Source organism: Trichechus manatus, unplaced genomic scaffold (assembly GCF_000243295.1).
Source record: "Trichechus manatus latirostris isolate Lorelei unplaced genomic scaffold, TriManLat1.0 scaffold00031, whole genome shotgun sequence".
NCBI classification, from domain to species: Eukaryota; Metazoa; Chordata; class Mammalia; order Sirenia; family Trichechidae; genus Trichechus; species Trichechus manatus.
Genome location: NW_004443967.1, coordinates 12,432,481 through 12,446,698, shown reverse-complemented (window position 1 = coordinate 12,446,698; position 14,218 = coordinate 12,432,481). Strand labels below are relative to the sequence as shown.

At 40.5% G+C, this 14,218-nt stretch overlaps 1 protein-coding gene across 5 annotated transcripts in view; it reads right to left on the bottom strand.

Annotated features, from left to right (window-relative positions):
• PLEKHA1 (pleckstrin homology domain containing A1) overlaps nucleotides 1-14,218 on the bottom strand; it is a 57,146-nt gene extending 42,928 nt beyond the window's left edge. For 3 of the 5 annotated variants that reach the window (XM_023730035.1, XM_023730034.1, XM_004374914.2), the window contains exons 1-2: nucleotides 14,146-14,218; nucleotides 3,151-3,311 (exon numbers count right to left, since the gene is read on the bottom strand). In XM_023730035.1, the coding sequence (XP_023585803.1) occupies nucleotides 3,151-3,291 (141 nt within the window). In that variant the 5' untranslated portion in view covers nucleotides 3,292-3,311; nucleotides 14,146-14,218. Of the gene's footprint in view, nucleotides 1-3,150; nucleotides 3,312-13,587; nucleotides 13,823-14,145 lie in introns of those variants that run through there. The other 2 variants (XM_023730033.1, XM_023730036.1) reach the window with 2 other exon arrangements.

The following is a 14,218-nucleotide window of genomic DNA, read 5'->3' as shown; positions in this document are numbered from 1 at the left end:
AGCTGGGAGATAAAGGAAGTTCAAAAGACCTAGTTTCTACAGACCAGCATGACTGCTGCAAGTTCCACTGGACAAATCTGGGACTCAAAGTTTGTTATTTGACAACAATCAATCAATAAGCAATATGACATTTAATATAAAAACGGAAATAAGCCATTTGTCACTTATAAGTTCCTGAACTCATTTTTGCCAAAAATAGTTTTTCCAGTCTCTTCAAAGTCATTTCCTATTACAGCTATTTAATTATTTAATTTTCTACCATTACCCACCCAACTACCTAAGCAAAACCTGGACAGCGTCAAATTGAAAGCAGTGATCAGAGGAAGAAGTGGCTCCCTAAGGACAGGTAAACTAATTTTCTTTCATTACCAGGGTTATTATATCAGTATAGCCACGTTATAGCACCTTGACTTAACACACCTAGATTGAACCACCTGTTAATCGCCATTTTTTAGTAGATCAAGATGGCTGAATATTGGCAATTTCATACGGTTCAACTTAATAATCTTACCAAGACATTTTACTGAAGTTTTTCATGATAGTCTGGTGAGAAATCAGTTTTAAAATGAGCTAGATGATTTATGCTGATTGAACAAAACACACTCAAAGAGTCTGTGTTAACGGATTAATGTTGACTGGGGGGGAGGTATGCTACAGAATTCTACACTCAGTTCTGCCCTGCCCAACATATTTATTATTAATGTCTTAACTGAAGAGATATGTCTTACTCATTACATTTAAAAATGATACAAAGCTGGTACTGATGGTTAATGTGCTGGTTGGCAGAATCAAGATTTTCATAAACTGAAATGCAGACATAAAATTAGTAAGAACAAACTGAATAAAAACAGGTATGAACTCCTACACTTACGTTCAGAAAAGCCAATGCACTAATTATGACAAGAACCACAACCCACCGCCATCAAGTCGATTCCAACTCATAAGGACCCTATGAGACACAGTAGAACTGCCCCACAGGGTTGCCAAGGAGCAGCTGGTAGACCCAAACTGCCCATCTTTTGTTAGCTGCCAAACGTTTAACCACTGTGCCACCTGGGCTCCAATTACAATACAGAGATCTGGCTAAAAACAGTTCATGTGAAAAATACCTAGTTGAGTGTAAATCTTAACATGTACCCTCCCTGCTAGAGCCCAAGTAAACCAACTCTTCTCCAAATAATGTCCCAGGCTTTCTTGCCTTCATGTCTTTGCTCATGCTACTCTTTGAGCACTGGAATACCTACTTCACCTCTTGCTCAAAATCTTACCCATCTTTCTAAGTCAATTTCAAATGTTACCACCTTCATGAAGACTTCAACTCTTTCTGCTAGTTATAATCACACCCTTCCCTTTGAATTCCAAGTGTATTTCATTCTAGGTACTGAACATTTACTATTTTGTACTTATTTTCTTTTAGTTCTGGTAAGTGGGAAGAACTGATAAAAAGAGAAATTCTGAATCTTATATGAAGACAGAAAAACACTTCAAGAAAAATTCAGGAGAAACCATATATAAGTCAACTAGACCTTATAAAGAGAGAAGCAAATCTGGGAGAGAAAATGAGCAGAATTGTGGAATAGCTTAAATTTTTATAACCCCAAGAGTGAGGAGAACCAGGAACTACAGTCTAGTAAATAGTAATCGGAGGGAGTCAAAGGTGTCTAAGTTAGCTTCTACCTTGGGAAAAGGAGTTTGGGAGAGAATTGTGCCACAGATAAAGATACTGGGCCATGAAAGGAAGGACTCTGACCTATGTAAAAAAATGCTAAGCATGAACTTTTGATTTCGGCGAGCCTGTTGCTGCTCCCACTGATTGGTCAAATCAATAAAGGTAATAATCGTATAGTGGCATAGCCAGGTTACTACCACCCCAGAAAGGTGGTTATACCCAGAGATAAGGGAGTAGAACAGGGAGCCAATGAGCTCTATAAGAATACAGATAGAGAACAGACACTTCCTGGTAAAAACAGTCTCATACAAAGTCAGTACTTAAGTAATAAAAGCTGAATTAAAATATTAACTATCCTCCAGAATTTGAAAGGCTGCATGTGGGAAAAGGGCTAAACTTACTTTACAGAGAACCAAGCTTAATGGGGGAAAAACTAGGATTAGTAGAAGATATAAGGAACTAGATTCTGGCTCACAGAAAAAGTTATTGAACCTGTCCCAAATGCGATCAATACATTTTAGTAATGTGTAGTTCACACAACAGCTAAAATACAAATAAGGGATAGATGGGTTTCTTGCATTGAGGAGGAGGTTGAATTTATACCAAGGTGCCTTCCAACTCAAATTCTGTTAAAAAAAAAAAAAAGAGATATATGTATATATGGCCCTGGTGGCACAGTGGTTAAAGAGCTCAGCTGCTAACCAAAAGTTCGGCAGTTTGAATGTACCAGATGCTCCCTGGAAACCCCATGGGGCAGTTCTACTCTGTCCTATAGGGTCGCTATGAGTCAGAGCTGACTCGATGGCAACAAGTTTGCTTTTTGGGTTTTACATGCCCACTCCTCACTTATGGATGTAGTTAGATTCCAAAAACCAGGTAATTATGTAAAAACTGGCATTATGTGAAAATGGAGGATGACCACATCAGAACACAAAATGCAGGATGACTACACCATTACATAACTGTCAAACCACTGAGAATCACAGCTCAGCTAAGCTGACACACAACCTTAACCATCACAGCCAGCGTTACTCTCGCCTCACATCTCAGCGTTTGTTACTGCCAGATGTACATCATTAATGCGCAAAACAGTCTGATAGTAGACTTTTTACGATCGTTGTAAATATAAAATGTCGGGTAATGACATAATTGATAAGTGAGGAGTAGGTGTACGTGCTTTTGGTCTTAATATTCTGCCTAAGAGTTGGCCTGATGGTATGGACCATCAGGATTCCCTGATACTTTCATCACTAGTTTTGCTTACTTTACTTTTACGCCTATTTTATTACTGGCCTTTCTCTGACTTCAAATAAGATAGCAGGGGCTGAGGGGTGCAGAGTAGGGGAGTGGAGCCAGTGGACATAAATCCAAATAAACACTGTTAAGGAAGATAAATCCGAAGGCCTGTATAGTACACCAAGTACTCTACTAAACAAAACTTTTATACACTTTTAAAAGGTAACACTTTGGGTTTTACAAACCTGTGGATTATCCATGTACCATACAAAACTATCTTCTCTGGTATCCAGTATGAAGTACCTTCGAAGAAATTTCCCACTGTTTTCATTTTCTTCAATGTCTAGAAAACCACAAATGCGATTCTGTCGATCCACATAAGGCATCTCTGAGCTTGAACATTACACTGTAACATAAAAATATTAACAGTAAGCGTCCTATGACAGAAGTACTTCCCAGTGGACTTTATGTACAAAATGGGCTATGATTCAGCTTGTCCAACAAAGAGCCTGCTTTCCACCATTAGGTGGGGGGGCTGGTGAGTGTGAACACACATAAACATCTGAAGCATGGGCAACCATCACTTTTGAAATTAAGCTTATTATAAGCGGTTACTAAATTGAACAGTTCACCTTGATGTGGGCAAAGGAGAGCTCCTCCCCTCAGGTGAATAATTTACTTAACTTTTTTCTAAACAAACCAAAGTAAGCCAAAAACTTAGCTATCTAAACTTTCATTTCCTCATTTATAAATCTAGATAATGGACCTTTCAGATTCTTTTAGAATATTTTTTAAGTTTGCAAAATAACAACAATAATAGTTAACATTCACTGACCACTTAGTATATGCCAGGCTCTATGCTAGATTCTGTCCCAGGCATGACCTCGTTTAATCCTAAAACAACCATATGAAGTAGGCATCATCATCCCCATTGCACAGATAAGAAATATAACCCTAGAGGTGAAGTCACATTCCAAGGTTACAGAATAAATAGGTAATAAATCAAAACTTGAACCCAGATTCTTGGACTCTAAAGCTCATACACTACACCATAATCTCTCTCAAAAACCCTTTGAATTGTTACAACTAAAATGAAACGAAATAAAATGAGCTAACATCATGAAAAGAGAGCTAAGCGGGTACTATGTAACTCCTCATGAAAGACACCAACATCATCTACGAAATAGTTACATAACCAAAAAAAAAAAAAAAATTTTGTCATCTGTCCAGATGAAGTCTCTAGATTCCCTATGCCCAACTACCAACTCACTGGAACCAAGAACGCAGGGGAACACATTAAACTGTACCACAAGGATTCAATCAACAAAAGCCAGTCTGTGGGGAACAACAGGATAAACAAACTAGTTTCTTTAGGAAATAAATTACTACAGGAAAGAAAGAGGGAAGTTAGAGATTTAAAAGAGACTTAAAAGGCATGAGCATATTCTGGTTTTAAAGTACTGAAACCTTTGTAGTACTAATTAAAGTTAAAAACCATGACCTGTGGTAAAATGCAGTGTTTCCAACCACTGTTTCTCTAAAAAACATAGATATGTGATTCCTTCCTGACGGGACATTTACTTCTAATCTGCACAGATGTTCCTATTCTGGTACTTCTCTGGCCAGCAGCAACACATCTTTTAGCAATCCGAATTTATGGAACTAATTCTTCATTTAAAGGCTCAAGACGAGTTTAACTCACAGTGAAAATTCAACTACCATACTCCCCAGTACACTGTGTATTTATATCACTATTCTGTGTGCAGGCAGAGATATGATCAAACGTATCAAAAAGTTTTAAACAAAACTACCCATGAAGTTTTTGTGTGTATGTTGTTATCAATCTGGCACTTAGAGATAAAAAGTTTTCTTTAATGAACTTATCTAAAGTTTAAAAAAATCCTAAGATGTAACTAAAATTTGAAAACTTAGCACACTATACGAATACATACTACAGGTGAAAAATGATAACTTACAGGATGCTTTAATGGCACTTTCTATAATGACTGTCCCAATGCACTTGTCTTGTTTCTGATTTTGAAAAAATAGACCAGATAAAGTATCTACTACTTGAAAAGGCTCAGGTGTCTTAGAATGCTCCCTCTGGAAGAACTCAGCTGCCATACAAGAACTCTGACTGCCATGTTCTGTGAAAGCTCAGCTAGTTCCATGAAGAAGCCATGTAGGCAGAGAGGTGGCCAGCCCATCTGTAACCGTCCCAGCCATCCCAGCGGAGTCAGTGAAGAGGCTGTGCTGGACAGCCAGCTCAGTCAAGCCTTCAGATGACTCCAGCCTCGGCCACCATCTCATTGCAACTGCATGAGAGACCCCAAGAGAGAAGTGCCCAGTGAGCCCAGTCAACCCAGAGAATAGTGAAAGAGAATAAATTGTTGCTTTAAGCCATATTTAAAGAAAAAACAAAAAAACAAAAAAACCTCAGGTATAAACCATATTAATATATAAAGCAATTAAGGAATTTTATGAACAAATACATTCTTCTGGATTTTTGCTGATGGCTTTTGACATTGCCGATAAAATTATCACCTGAAAGCTATCTGAAACTTAAGACAACACATTTTTAAATAATCTGTGGGTCAAAGAAGAAATTGAGAAGTTAAATTAGAAACCACTGTGAACTGACTTTATGTGCCTCCTGATGGAAGAATATACTACCACCTAAGAAATAGGTGGTAAAAAGATTGAAGAAAAATTGATGCCTTTGAACTATGGTGTGGGAGACGAATATTGAATATACCACAGGCTGCCAGAAGAATGAACAAATCTGTCTTGGAAGAAGTACAGCCAGAATACTCCTTAGAAGCGAGGATGGTGAGACTTCACCTCATGTACTTTGGACATGTTATCAGGAGGTACTAGTTCCTGGAGAAGAGTATCATGCTTGGTAAAGTAGAGAGTCAGCAAAAAGAGGAAGATCCTCAACGAGATGGACTGACACAGTGGCTGCAACAATGGGCTCAAACATAGCAACAACTGTGAGGATGCTATGGGACCAGGTAACATTTTGTTCTGTTGTACATGGGGTTGCTATGAGTTTGAACCAATTCGACAACACCTAACAACGACAGTGAAATAGTTTGGGCGAAAGGGGTGGAGGTGGGTGGGTGGGGCTAAATCTGATCAAGCCTCTAGATCCAACTACCAATTTATAAGAGAGAGGAAGAACATGTTAAATTATATCACAGGGATGCAACTGGCAAAAGCCAGACTCTGAGAAATTTCTCAGGACAAAAAGATGGTTCCTTCAAGTATAAATCCCACGGAAGTGGGGGGAAGGAGCTAGAGGAGAAACCTACATTTTAGAAAACACTTAAATGGGCATATGAACCATATGTAGCCTTAAAAAAAAAAAAAAACTACTTGATGTATTTAAGAAAATCAGAAATTTGAATATTGGCTGTGTATTTGATAGTATTAAGGAAATACAGATATGTATTTTTTCGGCATGATAATGGCATTGTGATTGTTTCCAAAGAAAAAGAGTCCTTATCATTTAGAGATATTTACTGATATATTTAGACCTAAAATAAACTGTTATCTGGGATTTGCTTCAAAATAATTCGGGAGGGGAGAATGGATGGGGCAGGCATGACCTAGGTTAATAGTTGTTGCTGTTCTGTGCCATCGAGTCGATTTCAACTCAGAGCGACCCTACAGGACAGAGCAAAACTGCTCCATAGGGTTTCCAAGGAGCAGCTGGTGGATTCGAACTGCTGACCTTTTGGTTAGCAGCCTGTGCTCTTAACCACTGCACTACCAGGGCTCTAGGTTAATAGTAGTTGGTGCTAAATGATGGGTACATGGGGCTAGTTACTCTATTCTCTCTGGTTTTGTGGATATTCGCAATTCTCCATAATGGGGGAAAAGACAATTCTACCACACAAAAATGTATACCATTTCTCACCTCTCATATTGGTAACAATGTAAAAGCTTGACAACATACTATGTTGGTGAGGCTATAAGAAAATAGTAACTCTCTTAAGTTGCTGGTAAAAATGCAAAATTGTACAACCCTATGGGAGTGCATCTGGCACTAACAACGTGCATTTTACCCTGTGGCCTAGCAATCCTACTTGGTATTGTAATTTTGAAACTATTTTATGTAATGATAGGATTTCATGTATATTATAGAATAAACATATTGATGCTATCGATTATATTTAAAATAAATTAATAAAACATTTACTTTTTGTTATCAGGAACCAAGTTTTTCATGTTAAGACAAAGGAGGTACAAATAAAAAGGGGGGGGGGAACTCTGTGCAATGTTAAATCTGATTCAGGAATATTCTGATATCATGATCTTTGAAAATATGATAAAAAAACAACAACAACAAAACAAATGCATTGCTGTCAATTCCAACTCATAGTGACCCTTTAGGACTGAGAGGAACTGCCCTATAGGGTTTCCAAGGCTGTAATCCTTACTGAAGCCGACTGCCACATCTTTCTCCTGAGGAGCAGCTGGCGGGTTTGAACCGCCGATCTTTCGGTTTGCAGGTGAGCACTTAACCACTGCATCACCAGGGCTCCAAAAATATGGTAGTAATAGAAAATCACTTTACAATCCCAGTACGTTCATTAATTTAAGAAAGGATCATCAAGGAACGCTAAAATCAATGGGTGAAGGGGTGTTAGGGAACAGAATACTTCAGTCTCTAAGTATCACCCCACACTTAGTCTTTCTTCTTGGAGCACTCTCTTCGTCTGGTTTCACTGCTCTCTCAGTTGTCCTCCTACCTCTCCAGCCACCTGTCTCCTTTGCTGATTCCTCATCTCCCAGGGCTCCAAGTGTTGGAAGGTCCCAGTGACTAGTCTGTGGACCTCTTCAATCCTTTGGTGCTCTCACTCCACATCCAACTCATCAGCAAATCCTGTCGGCTATCTTTAAAAAGTACCCAGAAGCCAACTACTTCCCACCACTTGCATTGCTGCCACTGTGGTCCAAGCCATTGTCATCTCTCACCTGGATTACTGCAAATTCTGCCCTTCCCCCACTTGAATCTATTCTCAACACAGCAGGGAGAGTGGTCCCATTTAAACATATAATTACTATTCAATCAGCACTTACAGCCTTGCTACTTGCCAACCACTGTTCTAAATATTTAAATACACAGGGCCACTATGAGTCGGAATCAACTCCACAGCAACGTGTTTATTTAAATATTAACTGATTTAATCATCACAACATTGTTTTACAGAAGAGAAAACTAAGGGACAGAAGATTTAAAAAAATAACTTGCCCAAGGTCACATGGCTAGGCAGCGGCAGAGCCAGGATTCAAACCAGGGGAGCCTGGCTTCTTCAACACTATGTAACGTCACTCTGCTCAGAACGGTTCAGTGCAGTGGACTCAACCTTGGCTGCTCATTAGAATAACCTGGGAGTTTCTGAAAATCCTGACGCCTAGGCTAGACTCCCAGGACAGTAAAATCAGAAACTCTGGGGATGGGATCCTAGCATCAGTACTTTTAAAAGTTCCCCCAGGGAGTTCTAATGTTCAGCCAAAGTTGAGAACCACTGCTTCAATGGCATCCCATCTCAAAGTAAAAACCAGAGTCAGTCCACAGTCCTGCAGGCCCTATTTCCTCTCCAGTCCCCTCCTGGTCACTAGCTAGGGCCTCGGTGGACTTCTGCTCCAGCAGACAAGCTCTCCCAGCCTCTGCGGAGCCTTTTAATGTCAATGGCACTTTCTCAGCAAAGCTTATCTAAAATTGCAAGTCCTCAAATTGTCCTGTCACTTCCTATCTCCCTTCCCGGCTTTATTCTGCTCCTTAGCACATCGCTACCTAGCAAATGGTGTCTATCGTTTACTTGTTCACCTTGTTTCTTATTTACTTCCCCACGCCAGAATGTAGGCTCCATGAAAACGGGTAACTTTTCTGTCCTTTACTGCTGTGTCTCCAATGCCTAAAACAGTGCCTGGCACATAGAAGGTACTCAATAACTATTTGTTGAACAAATGAAGTATGAAGAAACTCATAATTACTGTACCAAATGTTTAAGTTTCCAGATTGAAAGTTACTTTTTCCTCATCGGGTAAGAAATGATTTAGGTTTTTTCTTTTCAGATGCTAGAAGGAAAAAGGTTCAAATCCTGTAGGTTTGAATTCATATTTTTAGTAAAGCTGGTATGAGGCAAGAATGGGTAAAATTACATTATCAAAAAAACAAAAATGTATCCTTCAGCTTTATTTACGCTTTAAGGTATAGTCAGATCTCATAATCAGTCATAAATTAACACACTCACAGTTGACACACCCTCAGTTAGGAACCAGGAGGTCAGAAAATAAAAACAAAAACAAACAAGCAAAAATCAGCATGAGAAAGTGAGTAGAGACAAAGAGAGGGAGGCAGGAAGTCAAGTCAACAGATACAAGGCAAACAAATTAAATTCTGGATAGTCAGGCCTCGTAAGTCCTGGAGGACTTCACTATTATTTGCTAATCAGACCTTGAGTGCTAAGTTCTGCTGCCCCAGAATTCCTGACAAACACAAGCTGAGGAAATAAAGACATCAAGGATCAAACATTTGTGGAGTCAGGCATCTTCCCCTCCCCACAACCGGCACACACCTCAGGGCGCTGATACCCTAACAATCACCTTAACATCCTTCCACTCTATCTAAGCAGTTGACAGTAGACAGGGAAAGAACTGGAAGTCTTCCGAGTCCCCAGGGAGAACACAGGGAGAGGAAGCAGTGTTCATCCAAAAACAGTAGGTGGGAGCCTCCAAGAGACTCTTTCCCAAAGCTCAAAAGTGCCTATAAGAAGGGGAGATCGGCATCTAATTTTCCAGTTCGATGTCTGCTTATGAAGTGGGCTGAGTGACAGACCCTGTGCCTATCTGAGCAGGGGACAAAGAGTTGATGATAAGTGGCAATGTACAGAAAGGGGGCTGAGTTAAGCAACCTGTGTGCCACCTTTTGGCATCACAAGGAAGTGAGTTTCCAGTGGGTTGAGTACCCACTGCAGAGGGTAGCTGGATCTGAGCTGTCTTGCTATTAAAAAAATCAGGCTATAGACAGAAAAGACCTCACACATGCATACATCCTCTCTCTTCTTTCTCTCTCAGGAAGAGGGGTCAATGTATTGGCAGGGCAGGAGCAAATGGGTAGGGGCTGAGAATGTATGCTGGAAAAGGTTTAGCCACAGCAGATCTCACATCCAGGAACTGTGCAGTGGAGAACCTTCCTGTAAGAACCCACCAAAAAGGCCAGTCTGGACACCTATCGCAGTGGACATCAATGGCTTGCCACTGTTAGTCAGTACAGGGCTAAAATAGCACCAAATTAAGAAATAGTTGTCCCTTTCCATTTCTCTTCTGCCGAATCCCTGTCCAAGTAGATCCCAGAAGAGGCAAGGGAAGGAGGTACCCCAGGAGCATGCCTAATCCCCATTCCCTCCCCTCCCCTCCCCACTCCCCCCACCCCCAGGTGCTTCAGGTAGTGAACTGCTGACACTGGGGTCAGGGAGGGCAGGAGCTTTACACTGATAATGAGATTGAAGGTCTACACTGGAATAGATTCAACTGGAGCTTTGAATAGCTGTAAATGATAGAAAAGCTATCATTTGCCCATGATGTCATCGGGCCAGGGGAGGGGAAGAGGGGAAGATCCTACAAAGCATAGGCGAGAGCGCTAAATGATGAAATCATCTTAGGTTTGGTCTCACCACACTCAGCTGCTCAGTAACGTATCAGCTGTGCTGCCCTGAGCAATGGGTGGGACACCTGACACAAAAATTCCCACAGGGCATTTAGCGTACAGGGTAAGATGCTACGCTAGAAGCCCTCTGAGATCACTCCCAATTCTAAGGGCCTGTGACTGTCCTTTCTTTGAGAAGGTTTCATTGAATCCAGAGCTAAATGGTTAAACTGTAAAAGGCTAGGCTGCTTAAAGAGATAAAACTACAGCTTTCTGGAAAATAAATGTATCAGACTGACAAGTATGATAATGGTTCCATATAAAAACCCAAACCAAACCCATTGCCATCGAATCGATTCCAACTCATAGGAAGATGTTTTACTTTAAAACTTATTTAAATTAAAAATACGATTCTAAATGACTCTGAGTTTCTTTTACATTCAACAGAAATTTAGTTCAAAGAAAGCTTATGATACAGAACCCCCCAAAACTGTATCATCTTGAATCAAAGCAACTCAGCTAATCAAAAGACTTACTAAAATAAATGGCAAACATATGTCTGCTTAAATATTTTCTAGGAATTATAAACTCACACGTTCTTTATCATACAGCAGCTATAAGGAAAAATCATTACTTCGCGTTAAAATGGTTTAATGTTATTCGCTAAGATTCTTACTGCAATGACAGATATCAACACAGAGTTTTATTTTTAATTAAAAATATTCCATGTTCTTATGCTTCTAAAAATAATTAAGCATTAGAGACCAAAACCAAAAACCAAACCTGTTGCCAACTCACAGCGACCATATAGGACAAAGTAGAACTGCCCCAGAGTTTCCAAATAGCAGTTGGTGGATTTGAACTGCCGATCTTTTGGTTAGCAGCCGAGTTCTTAACCAAGCATTATAGATAGGTTTCTAAAGCTACCAAATGCTGCTTCCCCAAGAACTCCTTTCCATACCGTGTCAATCAATTTCCAAATGCTCTACATTTACAACTGGTCAAAAGACCTAGAGGTAAATTTTGACATCTGTCTCCTACTGCAGTCATTTATTGTGTCACTGCTGACCCTAAGTGAAAGGAGAAACATCTTGAAATTTAAATTTAACATTACCAAAAGTAAAATGCTCACACATGTGAAAAAGTAGTATTTGCAGATTACCTCAGCTCACAGCTGAGATCAAATGGCAAGTTACTGCTAAAGTACCTGAAATTGTCTATCTAATAAAAGCAGAGCGTAACTATTGCCACATTTGAATAATTACTACATTCTATTCAGGAAACTATCCTCCCCATTCTTAAATGACAGTTGTTTAAACAAGAACACGAATAACTATTTATTTTACACCAAGCAATATTTCGATGTCAAGATCTGACTTAAATTATGCTAATAAACTACTTCTTTTGATTTCATTCTGGGGTATGAAGTATCATACAGTCAAAATAATTGGGACTTGCAATATGACTATAAGAATTATAAAGAACTTTCAGGCTTAAGTTAAAAAGCCACTTAAAAAAAAACCCATTAAACGTTTTTCGGAGAAAAACCCTATAAAGATGTAAAATGTTTAAACCCTTCCCTAGTATTGTCCGAGAAGTCTTCGATGCCATCACATCCTATGTGTTAACAACCAGCTCTAGAGTTTATTAACCACAGCAACTTCTCAAAGAAAATAACCCAATGCTATTCTTAATGTACTTCCACACTTTTAGAAAGGTCCTTCCGGCTCATGAACTCATGGGAGTTTCCTAACAACAGTGTACTTATCCTGTTTTACTGTCTCTCCTAGTCTATGAAAAACTCAAATTTACACACCACCTCTCTTTTCTATTTTGCTATAGTGCTAAAACTGGAAAGAAAAAAGATACAAACTTGCTACTCCCCCATCCAAGGCAACAATAAAAACATTAATTAGCAAGATAAAGAGAAATAGGAAGCAGTTTCAGTATTCATAAATCACATCTTCTTAATATCACAAAAGTTATCCATCACTTATCCCAAAAGCCATATACTTTGATACAGGTATACCCTTCAACAAAAACCTGTCAAAGGATACATGTAGGGATATAGCACTATAAAATAAATTAACTATTAACTCAAATTCTGTTAGACTTAAATATTCATGTTTAAATATATCACTATTCTAAAATGTAATTTCCCTTGGGAATATTTGGCCGGGATAAGGAATGTTTAAACAAACTTTTTAGGGAAATATTTTTGGCCTCAAGTGTGTCAAAATGCAAATTCCTACAAAAAAATTAAAGAAAAATAATAGGCACCTTAGAATAAATCTTACTATTTTTGAAATAAAAGTTCTTCAAATTGTGATGAAAAAACATGGTTTTAAAAATAATTTTTAAAGTTTCTCTCTGGATCATATAGCATGCAAAGTTTGCTGTAGATTGTTCCAATGGCATTAAACTAACATAGAAAGTATGCACGCTGAGTACTTTGAAGGGAAACTGATTAGTACTTCTAAAATAAAAGACAATGGTATAAACCTCAGTGAGTTATTTGTTCCAGTCATTAAACACACAGGAAATAAGATTTTCTAGTTAGAAAAAGAACTCACAATGGGTCATGACTTCATTACGGCAAAGAAAATCTAATTAAAACAGATAACCATCAATTGTAAAATAAGGAAACAAGTGTTTATAGGGCTGGAAAGCAAAACAGAAGAGAAAAATGGCAGCAATTGCCTGAATATTTCTTCCTGAAACCTCTCCCCGAACTTGCTCCCAAGCAGAGCAATCCAGTTTCATGATGTATATATATGCACAGCCCACGGTGGATGCACTGCATTGGGGTGCAGCGTAACTAGAATTCGACCAAAGGCAGTAAACACTCTTTAACCGGACGGCGTTCATTATGACCACACTTTCCCCTCTCATGCTCTCTCCAGGAGGCTCAATGAGAAGGATCTGAAATCACGCACAAACCTCTCAGGACTGCCCCCAAAGGACACTGCTGGTCTGGAAGCCTAACGACCAGGGCTCTTTCTGGTCGCCTCCCTGGTCCTACCTGCGTGACCTTGGACAAGTCACTTCCCACTCGCCCACTAGCACCTGCACGGTTTAGCTGCGAGGGTAGATCACTAACATTGCATGATTCTACGACGCAGGGCGGAGTCGCCTCCTGACTCGGTGCGTCCTAAAGCGAAAGCGCGTTAAAAACCAGAAAACGATGTCCAGGGCAGCTCAGCGCCGTCCTGGACGTCAAGCCACCCGATCCGAGTCGCTGGGAATCCCCGGACAGCTGGCCGGAGCAGGACGGGCAGAGCCGCACTGTCCCGGCAGGAGGCGGACACGACTGTACCTTCGGCAGAGCCAGAGGAGCAGCTCCCGGCCACCTCGCCCGCCGCCGCCTGCCTGTCCTCCCGCCTGGCCGCGCCGAGGGCTGAGGTCAGAGAAACAATGAAAAGATCCGCGCGACCAGGACACCGCCCCCTCCGCCGCCCGGAGCCCGCGCACAGGTGAGCCGGCCCGGCGGCCTCGCCCAGGTGCAGCGCGGGAGCGAACGGGCGGGGAGAGGGGCTGCCGGGACGGACCGGGCCCCAGGACTCCCGGGACCCTCACTCACCAGCGCCGCCGGCTCCTCGGTGGACGCGCGGACACCGCCTCGCTCACCTCAGCCGGCGCCACGCTCCTGGAGC